The 15,489-nt window shown below is 39.7% G+C and overlaps 1 protein-coding gene across 2 annotated transcripts in view; it reads right to left on the reverse strand.

The window, feature by feature from the left end:
* Positions 1-3,942: 3,942 nt before the first annotated feature.
* Positions 3,943-15,489, reverse strand: part of LOC123520591 (putative neural-cadherin 2) — a 542,583-nt gene continuing 531,036 nt past the window's right edge. The window contains exons 22-26 of one of the 2 annotated variants that reach the window (XM_045283005.1): positions 9,201-9,396; positions 8,065-8,297; positions 7,134-7,427; positions 6,198-6,398; positions 3,943-4,376 (exon numbers count right to left, since the gene is read on the reverse strand). In XM_045283005.1, the coding sequence (XP_045138940.1) occupies positions 4,003-4,376; positions 6,198-6,398; positions 7,134-7,427; positions 8,065-8,297; positions 9,201-9,396 (1,298 nt within the window). In that variant the 3' untranslated portion in view covers positions 3,943-4,002. Of the gene's footprint in view, positions 4,377-6,186; positions 6,399-7,133; positions 7,428-8,064; positions 8,298-9,200; positions 9,397-15,489 lie in introns of both variants that reach the window. The other variant, XM_045283006.1, reaches the window with a different exon arrangement.

A 15,489-nucleotide genomic window follows, 5' to 3' on the forward strand; every position in this document is an offset into this window, starting at 1 on the left:
GTTCTTGGTGCGAAACCAAGAACACTATCACACACAAGCTGCCCACGTTCTTGCTATGCTAGGCAAATGGCCCACTAACCAAGACAAAGCCTAATCAAAATAAACCAGACCAAAACCATGCTGCTTATACCTCAGCCTGTGCTTTGTCCTGGAACTGCATTTGCGCTTCCTCTTGTTGAAGAAAGGTAAGTAAAAAAAACTAGAGAAAAGCTGAGACATGCGCGACGGCAACTGGAGTCAGAGGTAGTTGCCATGAGTCCAAACTATCGACATGATATATATATATATATATATATATATATATATATATATATATATATATATATATATATATATATATATATATATATATATATATATATATATATTACCTTTCTAAATTGATGAAATATTATTTAATATTCCAATATGGAAAATTTAGTCACGTTCTTTTTACTTCAAATGAAAGGTTCTTATTACATATATTATGTTTACTTTTCCATTGGAATAGCATACGGAGAACCTGGTTAGATATGAAGCCATCCCAACTTGGTTCCGCTAATCCCGGGCAAGTTCCAACAATCTAGAGCGGATGTTCCTGGTTCTGCGTATCATAGGCCAGTGTGATAGGGCCTTTATAGACATCCAACACTGCTCCGCTGCCCAGCCCTGCCCTGCCCTGTCCCGCCCCGCTTTCCACCCTGGTCCTGGAAAGTATTCATTCATTTGTCTTTCTCTGTAAAACAGCTTCCTGTTACTTTTTATAGGAATATTAATGAAATGTTTACTTCCCCCTCCTCTTCCTCCGGCCCCCCTTGTTCATACATAATGCTCTCTCTCTCTCTCTCTCTCTCTCTCTCTCTCTCTCTCTCTCTCTCTCTTTCTCTTGTTCCTTTTTTTCCCTCCTTTCCTCTGTGATTTTATTTGTCCTCCTAAAAATATGATGTGCCGTGCCTTTATTCCTCGACCGTAAGAGAATAGGAGGGAGGGTCAGCTCCTCCTCCTCTTCCTCCTCCTCCTTAGAACCACATAAGGCGATTCAAGAAACTGATGTATGATCTTGGATTATTATCTCTCTCTCTCTCTCTCTCTCTCTCTCTCTCTCTCTCTCTCTCTCTCTCTGATCCGTCTAACAGGAGTTACGTGACGGGCATTTGGTAACACTGAAATGGGAACAGAAAGGATGCGTATGTGAATGTTACATAGTGAATTTCAAATAAGTATAATAAGAGTTATGTTAGTGGTGTGATATGTTTAATTATATGTTGAGAGAGAGAGAGAGAGAGAGAGAGAGAGAGAGAGAGAGAGAGAGAGAGAGAGAGATAGTTTAGTATTCTCATACGTACTATACATGCCTAATCATAATCCATATAACAGCCTTTGCATTTCTTTCTTCCTCCTTGCACGAAAGTTTGACGCTGATTCGTCCCCTTGCTAGCTAATCATGAGGAGGATGGGAACTAAGGCGATGCATCTCTTTGAAGGAGAAAAGAAGGAAGAAAAAGAGAGAGAGAGAGAGAGAGAGAGAGAGAGAGAGAGAGAGAGAGAGAGAGAGAGAGAGAGAATTTAGCAATTTCAGCTTTTAATGGCTAAACTCTTTTCCTTTTTTCTCTCTTCCATATTTTTTGCGTTCTTTTTTCCCTCGTCCCCTTCCTGCATCAATTTCCCTCATCCTTCGATATGTTCCTTTCTTTCGTTTTTCTTTACTTATTTATATTATATTTCCTGAGATCTGTCTTTTATGTGTGTCTTTTCCTACTACTACTACTACTACTACTACTACTACTGCTACATGCTTTCCTTTCTTCTACTCTTATGTACTATTACAACTATTATGAGCTACAACTAACTATTAACCACTTCTAACTGCTACTGGTACTTATTTTATTTCGTACTACCTCAACAACTACTACTACTAAAGCCTTGAGGGGTCAGTGGTTGAGCAGTCTGTACATGGAACTTAAGAGCTCAGTCTTGAGTCACCAGTACCTCGAGAGACTTAAGCAATACCTCGAGCAGTACACAGTTATATATTCCATTTCGTTCATGTCCATCTGTTCTGTTTCTTTAATCGCCTGATCCTTCTCTCTCTCTCTTTTTTTTTTTATTCTCACTCTTTCTCCGTTTCTCCCTTCCTCTCTCTCTCTCTCTTGCTCTCTTGCACTCATCGTTGCCAGGGTAAAGAATACATTACTACTGGCTCCACACGCAGAGTCTTTTACTACCCCTTATTACATACATTTGATACCAAGACTCATCTGTTCTCTCTACCACGCTCAGGTCATTTTCTTCCTTTAACGGCTCAAAAAGGTGCACTGGAATCAAGCCAAGAGTGAAACTTGTAGCTATGCTCTACCAAACTTACATAACAGCGGTAAACTGAAGTGTTGTCTCTCTCTCTCTCTCTCTCTCTCTCTGACATGCTTTTCTCCAGGAAAGGATTAATAATTGATGACTTTTGAATAAAGAGTATGTGATCTGAATCTGCTGTCTGTGGGAACTAATCACGTAAGATTGTAAAACTAAGGTAATATTAAATCATCTATTCGTTTTCCGAAGTGAATTTTTAATGGTTCATCTTTTGACCCCTTTCTGATCGCAATTCTTTGCATATTTCTCTGCCCCTGGGGCTCGAACACTTCTTGCCTGCTTTTGTATTTATCTCTGGATTTGGACTTAAAATGATTTAAAAAGTAGGTGAACAACAATATCCTCAAATTTTGGATATCCTTTTGACTACAGTATATCGAGACTGGAACTTTGGACTTTTCTTATACCCACTCTTTATTTATTCATTTTCTTTCTCTTTATTTCTGGTGGGAACCAGAGTCCACATCATCACTTGTATGCACTCACCTTAATATAACCCTAAAATCTATTTACTGTTCCTGAGTAATAAACAGTACAGTAGGCCGAGAAATACTTTGCTATATAGTCTCTCAGTGTACACGATTCTTACTTAACTCTTCTCTTTCTTTACTAGAAATGCTGCTAAAAATAGCAAAACAAGCTTCGAAACGTTTGAAATATTTTGAAATAATAGCAAAAGTTTAGTAAAAAGAATTTCTGTACCAACTGGTAATCTTTAAAAATGGTAGCTATGTTTCTAGAATCAATATCCGTTCTGTGTAAAAATTATGGATTGTTTATTATTATCTATGATTGCGCACTTATCCCTCGTTGAACTTAGGCTGGGACCACAAAGCTACTCTCACGCTTCCTGTTTCATACGTGCAATGCTTTAGAGTTTTGATCATCATTCATATTTTGGTTGAAGAAAATATACTATTACTTTTTGTACCCTTGCTACTAACAATACTTATACTGTTACAACTATCGCCACCATTACCACCGCTACAACAATTATAGTTAAAATTTATGACAATGAAGATAAAAATATAACAGGAGCAGAGAAAAAAGGCAAGCAAACGGAAGGGGACAATTCCAGAGAGGGAACTTGCATAAAGGAGAAAGAAAAAAATAAAAGAATAAGCATAACTGCAAAAGAGAAGAGGGTATTGTTGGGAATATGGGGATTTTGAGGAAGGCCCCTGATGGATGAGGCATTACAGTCCCGCTGGGAATCGGAAGAAGATGAGGAAGTAAAGGAAACTCACGAATACAAACACGGTGATGATGCAACATTTATTATTGATATTCTATAAACGTATAAAATATCAGACAAAAAAACGAGATGGAGAGGGGCAGTGTGTGTGCTTGCGCGCGTGCGTATTTAGGTGTACAGAGAGAGAGAGAGAGAGAGAGAGAGAGAGAGAGAGAGAGAGAGAGAGAGAGAGAGAGAGAGAGAGAGAGAGAGAGAATAAATCAGCAAGAGAAAATAAACAAGAACATGAGGAAGAAGAAAAAAAATTACGATCACACAAACAAACAAACACCAACCAACCAAGAACCACCACACACTTGCACACGCCAACACACACCAGCCCCTGACCACCTGCCCGCCCACCACCACCACCACCACCACCACCACCACCTCCACAGCCACCACCAGCTGGTCCTCCGTCAGCAGACAGTGGACAGCTCCCCTTCCACCACTTCGTCTCCTCCTTTGCGCCGTGCCGGAGACAAGTGCGCTATCCTCGTCCTGGCCTTCACTTCTCCAGGCTCTAGGGACACAATGCTACTGGCGGCAGCGGCGGCTGCGGCTGCTATGGCTTCTCCTGAGGGTGGCGGAGGCGGGGGAGGCACAGGGGGTGATCTGGGTGGCTCAGGGACCCTCCTTCGCGGCTGCTGGAGAGGCGAAGGTCTGTTTGAAGCTTCAGGGAGGTTTTTCAACAAGTCCATCACCTCGAGGAACCCTGGAATGAGCTGGATGGCGGAGGGTCTGGTGCTGCCCGTCTCTCCCTCTTCCCGGGCGCTGATCTCCACCTTGAGCTCTGAATGTGTGGATGGAGCATGTGAAGGTAAGCCAAGGACGAAGGGGAAATAGGATAATGGGTGTGTGGAGGGGACACGTGTAAGCAGGACAATAAGGGAGAAAAAATAAGAGAAGGAGGACGAAGATGAATAAGATGGTAGAAGGAGGAGGAGGAGGAGGAGGAGGAGGAGGAGGAGGAGGAGGAGGAGGAGGAGGAGGTTTTGTTAGTAAGGCGACAAACTACATGAATAAGAATTTTGTACATTACCCTTATATACTAAAACATCCTTCTCATTACTACTACTACTACTACTGCCACTATTAATTTTCCATTTCTAGCACCACTACAACTATACCGTCTCTAGTACATCTGTAGTTGTGTAACATTAATATGCAATAATTTTATATATATATATATATATATATATATATATATATATATATATATATATATATATATATATATATATCTATCTATCTATCTATCTATCTATCTATCTATCTATATATATATATATATATATATATATATATATATATATATATATATATATATATATATATATATATAAACACGCACACATCTACGAAAGAAAACAACGACACTGAAGGAAAAATAAGAAAAAATGTAATAAGAAATATGGAAGACAAAATAGCGAAGCTCCCCTTTCTTTCCCAACATCATCGATAAAGAAAACGGGTGTCATACAGGAGGCAGGATTCATCGGGAGAAGGTTATATTGGCAGTAAATCACTATTGGAATGGTTCACCCTTGCCCTCGCCCATCGCCTCCCTGCACTGCCTGTCTGTTGCTTTGCTAGGGCCCGGACTCAGTACATTTAGGGTCACAAGTCAAGTATCCGGTCTTATTTGCCTACCTTTCATTGTATTTCGCCTTCACCTTTAATTCCTTCACTATTAAAGTTTTTTTTTTCCTTTTCTCTCTCTCTCTCTCTCTCTCTCTCTCTCTCTCTCTAAAGATGATAATTATCCATATATAAATCGATCTTGAGACTCTATTGATAAAGAATAAAGCATTTTTTTCTTCTTTAAGTAACTGTAGTTTCAATTTGTCTCAGAAAGTTGTGAAGATTGATGAAGTGTGTTATTGTAAGCCAAAGGGTCGATTCTTCACTTGTAAATAATTAATTTTCATTTATTCATATCAATTTTATTTAATCTACTTTTTATTCCTACTTTTCTTTTGCATTACGATCTCTTGAATAATCGTGTAGGGTGAAAAAATATAATCAACTTTTAATTTTCTTCTCGTCACAGTAAGCCCATGTAACCTGCAATGTTTAACTGTTTATCTTTGTTTCTTTACTAAGTTTGAGGAGAAAGGTGTATTTAAAGCAGTATTTATTCACTGATTTTTGTGCCACTTGTTTGTCTTACTTTTAAAATCCTTACAGGAACAAGAAGAAGAAGAAGACGAAGACGAAGACGAAGGCGAAGAAGAAGAAGAAGAAGAAGAAGAAGAAGAAGAAGAAGAAGAAGAAGCATAACAGAAAGAACAAGAAAAGAGAAAAAAAGAAGAGCTAAACACTTGCACAGACAAGAAGAAAGATAATGTAAATTAACAGACACAAACAAGCACAACAATAATAATGCTGCTGCTGATAATAATAATAATAATAATAATAATAATAATAATAATAATAATAATAATAATAATAATAATATAATAATAATAATAATAATAATAATAATAATAATAAATAATAATAATACCAATAATACTAATGACAACAGTAATAATAACAACAATAATAATAAAGAAACGTAGAACTGAATCAGGCAAGATGATGATGACCCATATAATTACCTCCAACTGACCTGATATCGTTGAGGTCAAGGAGCCCGACGATGACCCGTCTCCCTCATAGGCGTAGGCTCGGAGGTCATCCCGAGCCAGGTCAGGCGTCTGGTTCGGGGTCACCATCACTGGGGTTACAGGGGGCGGGGTGACTCCTCCCCTTCCTATCCCACTAGATCCTCGCCTGCTGCTGCTGCTGCTGCTCCCGAGGCTGGCTTTGTCTGCAGAGTGAAGTGGGTGGGAAGGGAGGGAAGGTTCATAAGGGAGAGTGAGTGACTGACTGACTGGCTGATTGATTCACTAACTCATTCTCTTACTGACTGATTAAAACTAATTAATAGATAGAGTAATCATTACTTTGTATTTCCTTGTTTTTTTCTTTTCTCCCTTCTCTTCCTTCTTGTCCCTTAAGATTCGAAAAAAAAATCAATTTTAAAAATTGTGCCCTGATGATAGATAGTACTTATCTAGAGACACATTTTCTTCTAAGTTTCTTTATTTATGATTATGTGGTTTGAATATAACATTTTTAATTGTATTTTTTTTGGAATTGCAAATCTCAAAAGAAAAAAATCAATCCCAAGATCTTTTTCTGACAAAAAATATTTCCTATACATGACGGAGATACATTGTGTGTATATTAGATATTCTTTTATGGTCATGAGTATGGTACATAGGTAATGCTATCAAAATCCAACCATATTTCACTTTTGAACATTTTTTTGAAAAAATAAAACCATAAATTGTTGATCGGTATCAACTTTCAATATTTGGTTTTTCTTCAATCTCTTAAGGTACACTGATTTCATACCTGATCCTCTTTTCTTGCTATCATACTTTCTTCAAAGTTGTAGGTCATATCACCTCGTGAGATTCATAAGGCGTGATGTGGGCTGTGTATCTATGAAATTATTCCACTCCTGTTTCTCCCATCCTTCCTCCCCGTTCTCACTCACCTCGTTCCTTCAGTGCCTTGGAACTCAAAGCTCCTCTTGACTGAAGTTTCAAACGAAGACGAACTAGAAACTTCTCCTGAGATGCATCTTCCTTCATGGCTAACTTCCCTTTTCCTTTCCCTCCACCTCCACCTCCTCCTGGGTCGTCTCTCCCTCTTCCTCCTCGTCCCCCTGGCTTCATTTCCACCAACGTTCCCTTTGTGCCACCCTCCACCTCCTCCCCTGCTGGCGCCCTCACGCACAGGTTTCCTCGGTGGCGGTGGAGGCGCAGGGATACAACGACAGCGAGGATGACTGTGGATGGAAGAGTTGATGAGGGCGAGGAAGATGAAGAGGTTGAAATGAAGAAGAAAAGGAAGGTGATAGAGGAAAATGAGGGGGGAGAAGGAAGGAGTGGAAGAAGTGACAAAAAGAAGAATAAAGAGGAAGTGAAAGAGCATGACTTTGGTTGGTACATGTGATACGGAAAAAAAAAAAAAAAAGTGGAGAGGTGAACTAGAGGAGAAAGTAAACAAATTGTCTATAAAGAGTGAAGACAAAAGAAGGAGGCGATATCATAAAAAAAGATAAAAGAAGAATGAATGAAATAAAAAAAAAGATAAAAGAAGAATTAATGAAATAAAAACAAAGAAAAGTCGTAAACGAAGATAAGAGTTTTACTACTGATCCACCCACCAACACCCACCCAGCCACACACACACACACACACACACACACACACACACACACACACACCACTGTCTCACTAATAAAATGCCTATCATTATTATCATTATTATCATCAATATTATCATTATTATTATTATTATTATTATTATTATTATTATTAATATTATTATTATTATCATCATGATTACTATCATTCTCATTAATATCATTATTGTCATTATCATTGCCATCATAATAACCATCATTATCATTACAAGCTTACGTAAAACAACAAGGGAAACTGTGAGAGCGGCGAGAGCAGCTGGGGCGGTGAGAGCGGAGGGTGGGCGGGCGTGTGTATTCCATTGACAATTATCTCCTGCGTGCGCGGGGCCGCAGAGACAAAGATAGCCAGGGCGCAGGTTTGTGCAGGTGCCACCATGTAGGCAAGGGCGCCACAGACACTCATCCACGTCCTCACAGTGCCTCTCAACCTGACGCCGTCCACTTCCGCAGCTGATGATGAAAGGCGAAGAGGAAGGCCGCGTTAATGAGAATGAAGACAGAAATCAAGACGGGGTGGTTAGGAGGGAGAGAATAACGAGGGAAAGGAAGATGAGACAGGGAATGCGGGGTAGAGAAGGAGTTAGGAAAAGAGAAGACCAAAGGGAGTGTATGTAACTGAAGGTAGAGAGAAAGGACGCAAGAAGAGGTGTCTAGAAAGGAGAGAATACCAAGGAAAAGGAGAAGACAGAAATTTGAAAGGTAAGTGGAGGGGCTTTACGAAGAGAGGCAACAGGGAGGAGGAGTTGAAAGGGAGTAAAGAACAAGGAGTCTAAGTAACTGAGGGTAGATACAGGAGGACAAAAAAAAAAAAAAAAAGGGAGGTAGAAAGGCAGAATAACAAGAGGACAAAGAAGGGAGGGGTTGTGGAGGGAGGCTTGGGAGGGAAGTAGAAATTAGGAGGAAGAGAGGAATGGAAGTAGTTTGAGCAATTATGTGAAAGGGAAGAACATAAATAAATGAAGTAAAATTATAAGGAGGAAGAGAAAGAGGAGAAGGAGAAGGAGGAGGAGGAGGAGGAGGAGGAGGAGGAGGAGGAGGAGGAGGAAATAGTGGCTTGCAAAAATAAGGTTTTCCATAAATGCAAAGACACAATAAAGAAAATGAAGAGTAAAGAAAATGTAGCATAGATTTAGAAAGAGAGAGAGAGAGAGAGAGAGAGAGAGAGAGAGAGAGAGAGAGAGAGAGAGAGAGAGAGAGAGAGAGAGAGATAGTGCACTTCATTTTAATGTAAGTCAAAAGCTACAACGGCCAGGATTTAGTAATAAGATTGTCTCTTAATTAATCAAAAGGTTAACCTGATCTCTCTCTCTCTCTCTCTCTCTCTCTCTCTCTCTCTCTCTCTCTCTCTCTCACCTGCAGGCGGTTTGGTCCCAGGTCGGTGTGGCAGTGCAGGTGAGAGGCGCGGGACAGGTGGTGTTGATGCAAGGATCGGGAGTCACGCAACCGGCAGCTAGGTGTCGTGCTGTGGTCACCTGACCCCAGCTGGTCCCGTTGGCAGCAGGTGGTAGGGGCAGCTGGCGGCCTGACACGCGCACGTCATCAATGCACGCTATGAACAATAAAGGACAAAGTGAACATATCTTTTTTATTTTTTATTTTGTGTGCGCGTATGTGGTCCCTCTTCAGGTCTTGCCAATTTATGTAACGAGGTATCTGTACTATAAGGCAGGAGAATTTTTAACTAAAAGTATTTCTATTTTTTCTCATCTTTCTTTCCTTAACAAAACTTATCATTTATTTTCAAAACTTCTTAAGAACGATTCCATAGAAAAGAAGGGAATCATGATATCGATGTAAGCCATGGAAATAAAGAAAAATAACTTATTTCCTTTCCTCTTCTTTTCTTCCTGAAACTTTCAATATATCCTCCCTTAATCTCTCTTTTTTCTTTCTTCCCTGAAACCTTCTATTTCTCCTTCACATTCTTCGTTAACGTTGTAAAGATGAGAGTGTTCGTATGTAGAAGGGTCTATTTACGTCAACGCTCACCATCAAGAAAAAAAAAAAATGCTTTCATATCTCTTTTCCTCCCATTCCAAAAAACACTCGATTCCTCCTCTACGCCAAACCTTTACTTTTTTTATTCTAAGTTTAAGTAAAGAATAATTTGTAGACAGAAGAAATTTCCAATAAACGAGGGAATAAAAGAAGAGAGGGAGTAAACAAGAAGATGTAGACGGCAGAGGGAAAGAGGTGTAGAAGAGAAAGAAAAACAAGTAGAATTGATTCAGAGGGGTTGAGAAAGATTTTTTTTTATGCAAGAGGGAAGCGAGCAAAGGGCAAAACACGATTGAAAAGGCTCATTTAAAGTACAAGTTCCCTAAAAGATTGGTAAAGAGTTATCCATAAGTGAGGAACAAATGTCTTTGAAACCTCCCTCTTAAAAGAAGTCAAGCTGTAGGAAGATGGAAATACGGAAGTAGAAAGGGAGTTCTAGAACTTACCAGAGAAAGGTGTGAAGGATTGAGAGTACTGGTTAACTCTAGAGAGTAGGACAAAATAGGGATGAGATATATACGAAAAGGTGAGAACGAACGAGAGGCACGGGGGAAAGGGAGATAGGGTGAATGAAGAAGAGAGGAGAGACAGAACCTTAAACAAGGGAGGAGATAAACGTGAATAAAAATTAGAATATGAGAGAGAGAGAGAGAGAGAGAGAGAGAGAGAGAGAGAGAGAGAGAGAGAGAGAGAGAGAGAGAGAGAGAGAGAGAGAGAGAGAGAGAGAGAGAGAGAGAGAGAGACGCAAGGGAACACTGTGAAAGAAAGGGGCAGAGAAAGACAGGGAGGTAAGAGAAGAGAGGGACAGGAAATGCTAAACTACTCGTACCATGCTATATTGCGAAAACGGATAGATAATATCATATTTTGTCTTTTCCCTTTTACTTTCTCCTTCTCATGCATAGTCATTCCTGCCTCCTGTCCCACCCTACAGTGTCCCATGCCTCCTGTAAGAGTGAGACGCTAACACTTGAAGGGATCGGGAGTGACGGAGGTGGTGAACACATTAATGGACAAAGGCAGGAGGAGAAAGGTTACACATAGAGGGAAGCATTGGAGGGAATGAACACTAAGGCAGAGCTTGAAAAATTCATACAGACTGGGCTTGGATGAGAGAGGGAGTAAACAAGAACTGTGAGGAGAGGTAGCCAAAGTGGAGGATGAGGGAGGTAAGGGAGAGGGCATTCACTTTGGTGGATGGTCCGACGAGACAAATGGGTGTCAAGATAAAAGAAAAAATGAAGAGAGGACCCTATGTTGACATGACGGGACATGGACTGAGCGTATTGTGGATCATCTCTACAGCCACCGCTCCTCTCTCGACACGCCCCCAGACACTCGCCGTAAGCTGTACTTTTAAAAATCTAACTGATTTGCTATTAACCTATATTGAAGGTGAAGAACTCCTTGGGACATTGAAGCCTTGAAACCGTTCTAACAGTCGATAACATGTGATGTTATAATACTTTCCTGGAGACAAGACTCATAAGTCATAACTCTTGAAGTTACACGAAGCAAATTGAAGTCAACTCTAAACTTGGGCCAAAGAGTCGCAAGAGTCTGAAATTCACCCAAGTCAGCTTAATGAAGACTCACTTCAGACGATAGCACTGACGACCTCGTCTCTCAAAGAAAACACATTAATAATAAGCAGGTATTCGTCTTCCTTCCCCACTCTGATATACAATTCCATACAACTTTACAAGTAGTGACCAAGCTCTTCCAGTGTTACGTGTAGACTTTTATTAAAGTTTTCCTACCTGCTCCATCCAATCCCACCTGATCCCTTTCTCCACACCGGTACCTAGACCGAAACAAATATCCTTCACACCCAGGTGACACCTTGTTTTCCCTTTGCAACCTCTCGCGCACACATCTCTCCACCTTTCCCAAAGCGATAGCAAAAGCGACCTCAATAACGAAAGCTGGGAAGAGACCAGACCGTGTTCCTGACACGAGAAAACTTTCTAAAACCCTTTCTCCCTTTTCCGGAAGAACCTCCATTCTAAAAAACAGAGGTAATAACAATGACGAGGAAGAGGTTGCCACACGGACAATGACCAGGCAGAGAAAGTGATGCTTATGAGTTTCGCTACACACTGGAAGTTACAAGTGTCTTTTGTAACGATCGAAGAAGTCTGGTTGCACATTTTAACCTCTTCTCCATTCATTATAGTATTCTTTCCTACGTCATGGAGTCGATATTTTTGCCAGTCATTGAGGGTCATTCACATCATTAGTTTTTCAGCTTCACCTCAAACTTCTTACGTTACATCTAAGTTGAAATAAGAAGTCTGCAATACCATATTGTTCTCTCGGAGTAATCTCAGCGAGGAATCAGATGAAAACATAAATAATGAAGATTTTAATGATTATAATCATACGCTCTCTTGCAATAACAAAAGACACCCATAAAACAACGTTGCTGTATACCAAGTTTCCAAACACTTGCAGGAATTCTCTAAATCTTAGCGAATAAAACACACAAACCATTCCCCGAATAGGCAAATAAACCCTAATCACAGAGTCTTAAGATCCTGGTTACACGGGCTATTAACTGAAATGGTCCCTACATGTGCTATCACAAAGTTAACGACTATTACTTCCTGGACATACTCCTAGTAAAGTGGAGCACAACCTTGGCACCCACGATCCTCTCAGTGCCGCGCATCCCGCCATGCACGTGATGGATGGTAGGCAATGTAAAAGTGCTAGAACAGGAGGATGGATGAAAGAAGCCATTACACCTACACGTATCTTTTCCTATAATCTCACAGTAAACAAAGATTCTTACAACGTACAAAGCAACCGGTCACCTACATAAACGTGACACTGCAATAATAGCAACTTCGCATTTTCCCTTCTCATTCAGTGCACATTAACTTAAATAAAGCTTCACTCAGCATGAATTGCTCTATTTGATTATGATAAATGGGTGAAGGTGACATTATAGCAACCATCCTCTCTATACAGAGAAAAAAAAAATTTAGTTTTCACTCGACGCTGCTCATCGCACACACACACACACACACACACACACACACACACACACACACACACACACACACACACACACACACACACACACACACACACACACACACACACACACACACAGAAAGCTAAAAGAATGAAGTGAATAAAAACAACATAAAAACAATCACTCTTACGAAAAAATAATAGATAAAAAACACACGCACAAAAAAAAAAAAAAAAAACGTAACACCCATCTCGACAAAGACTCACCTGCGACGACTGAGAGTTGATATTTTTCAGTTTTACCCTTACATTAAACACGCCACTCGTCATGCTAACGAAAAGACACCTGTACACGTGTAAGGCCTACTGGGAGGAACAGGAGCATGGACATGTACCTACCCCTCGAGACTTAGTCCTGATTTAACATGGCCGCTCTCGACAAGGATTCTTGGGATTATTAATGATTCCCAACAAAGAGAAATGCCGGGTGAGAGGTACAAGACAAATGTTGGTTGATGGTAAAGAGAAGGTGTTGTAAAGGATTTGGTAACATCATCTCTTGACTTTTTTTTTTTCGCTGATAAACCGTATCGAGATAAAAATAAAAAAAATTGATGACATTAGTTATAGTAATAACAACAATAATAATGATAATAATAATAATAATAATAATAATAATAATAATAATAATAATAATAATAATAATATAACAATAATAATAATAATAATAATAATAATAATAATAATAATAATAATAATAATAATAATAATAATAATAATAATAATAATAATAATAAATATTGATAATAATGATAACAACAATAATATTAACAACAATAATAATAATAATAATAATAATAATAATAATAATAATAATAATAATAATAATAACAAAAAATAATAGTAATTAAAATATACATGATAAACCCTATTCAGTCTTAGCTTTATTTCCTTTTCCAGTACACAATTCCACCCACTCCCAGCGTTCTCTCTCTCTCTCTCTCTCTCTCTCTCTCTCTCTCTCTCTCTCTCTCTCTCTCTCTCTAAAAACAAACACTAAAACGCATAAACAACCTAAGCATCGTAACAAAAAGAACTACGTACACCATACAAGTGAATATTTGTCTTCCTTATCTGTCTTCCTTTACACTCGCTATTTCTTCCTGACTAACCTTCCTTCCCTACTACAACTGTGATGATAAAAAAAAAAAAAAAACAGAGGAGGAGGAGGAGGAGGAGGAGGAAGGAGGAGGAGGAGGAGGAGGCGGAGGAAGAGGAGGAGGAGGAGGAAGAGGGAGGGGAGGGTTAAGCTCGTCATTAGAAGTGGAGAACTGTTATTACCCGTAACGCGATGGGGCGTCCTTGAGATGGCTTCATGCAGGGGGACAAATAAAAGTGAAAGAATGATGATAAATATAACAGCAGCACCATTAGCAGCAAACAACAATAACGTTACCAACCACAACGACCGTAATGGCAATAAGTACTACTGGTTTTACTTACTACTACTACTACTACTACTACAAGGACAAGACAAATAATGTAAAAAAAAACCTCTGCTGTTTATTATGTAAGAAGCGTACTAAAAAAAAAAAAAAAAAAAAAGGAAAAAAACGCAAAATAAAAAGAAGCCCACTGAAGCGCTGGGCCTTTACATAGTTGAAAGCGTCAGCCAGAACCATAGAACAAATGTCTTGGCTAGTTTTTGGCTAGTTAGAGAATCTGCTGCCTCTCCGTTAAAAGTCAAAGAACAATACAAAGTCAGTTTAACTCCATGGATGCTTTGAGAGAGAGAGAGAGAGAGAGAGAGAGAGAGAGAGAGAGAGAGAGAGAGAGAGAGAGAGAGAGAGAGAGAGAGAGAGAGGAAAAAGAAAAATATCCTTTTCACATGGAGCTTCCATCTAAGAAAAAAAGAAGGAAAATTTAGTTTAATTTCCGAAATGCCTTAATGCTATCCTTTTTTTTTGTATTAATTCCTGATATACACCAGAGAAAGAGACAAAAAAGCATCACTAAATCCCTCTCCATCCGTTACGTCCCTTTTCTGACCCAGCACCTTTTGAACAACCAAACAGAACAGAGACAAAATATCGCGTCTTTACGGGCAATACTCAAGACCAGGAACCAAAATCCAGGCCACTTTAGTAATGATCACTTTGAACGTAACACCTAACGTTAATCGCTTCACCAAAGGCGGGACAAATTAAGATGTATGAGACTTTATACATATTCCAGTGCTATATACACTTTCCTATCTCCCTATCTATCTGCATACCGTCCTCGTAGCACGCCAGACTGCATTGCTGCCTCATTAACCCACATAACAAGAGGAAATGGGGCCCACTAGTATTTCCAGCACCAGGCGACTAATAATGCAAAGCCATCCTGCGGCTCAATCGCTCTGAAACGACATGCAGCTCGGCTCTAATCCGTCCCCAACACGCCAAGGCTTTAGTTGATACAGGGCGACTGTATTTAACTGAGCGTGGAAAGGAAGGAGGCGATGGTGAGCGGAGAGAGAGAGATGAGAGAGAGAGAGAGAGAGAGAGAGAGAGAGAGAGAGAGAGAGAGAGAGAGAGAGAGAGAGAGAGAGAGAGAGAGAGAGAGAGAGAGAGAGAGAGAGAGAGAGAGAGAGAGAGAGAGAGAGAGAGAGAGAGAGAGAGAG

This window comes from Portunus trituberculatus, chromosome 47 (assembly GCF_017591435.1).
Source record: "Portunus trituberculatus isolate SZX2019 chromosome 47, ASM1759143v1, whole genome shotgun sequence".
In the NCBI taxonomy this organism is placed as follows: Eukaryota; Metazoa; Arthropoda; class Malacostraca; order Decapoda; family Portunidae; genus Portunus; species Portunus trituberculatus.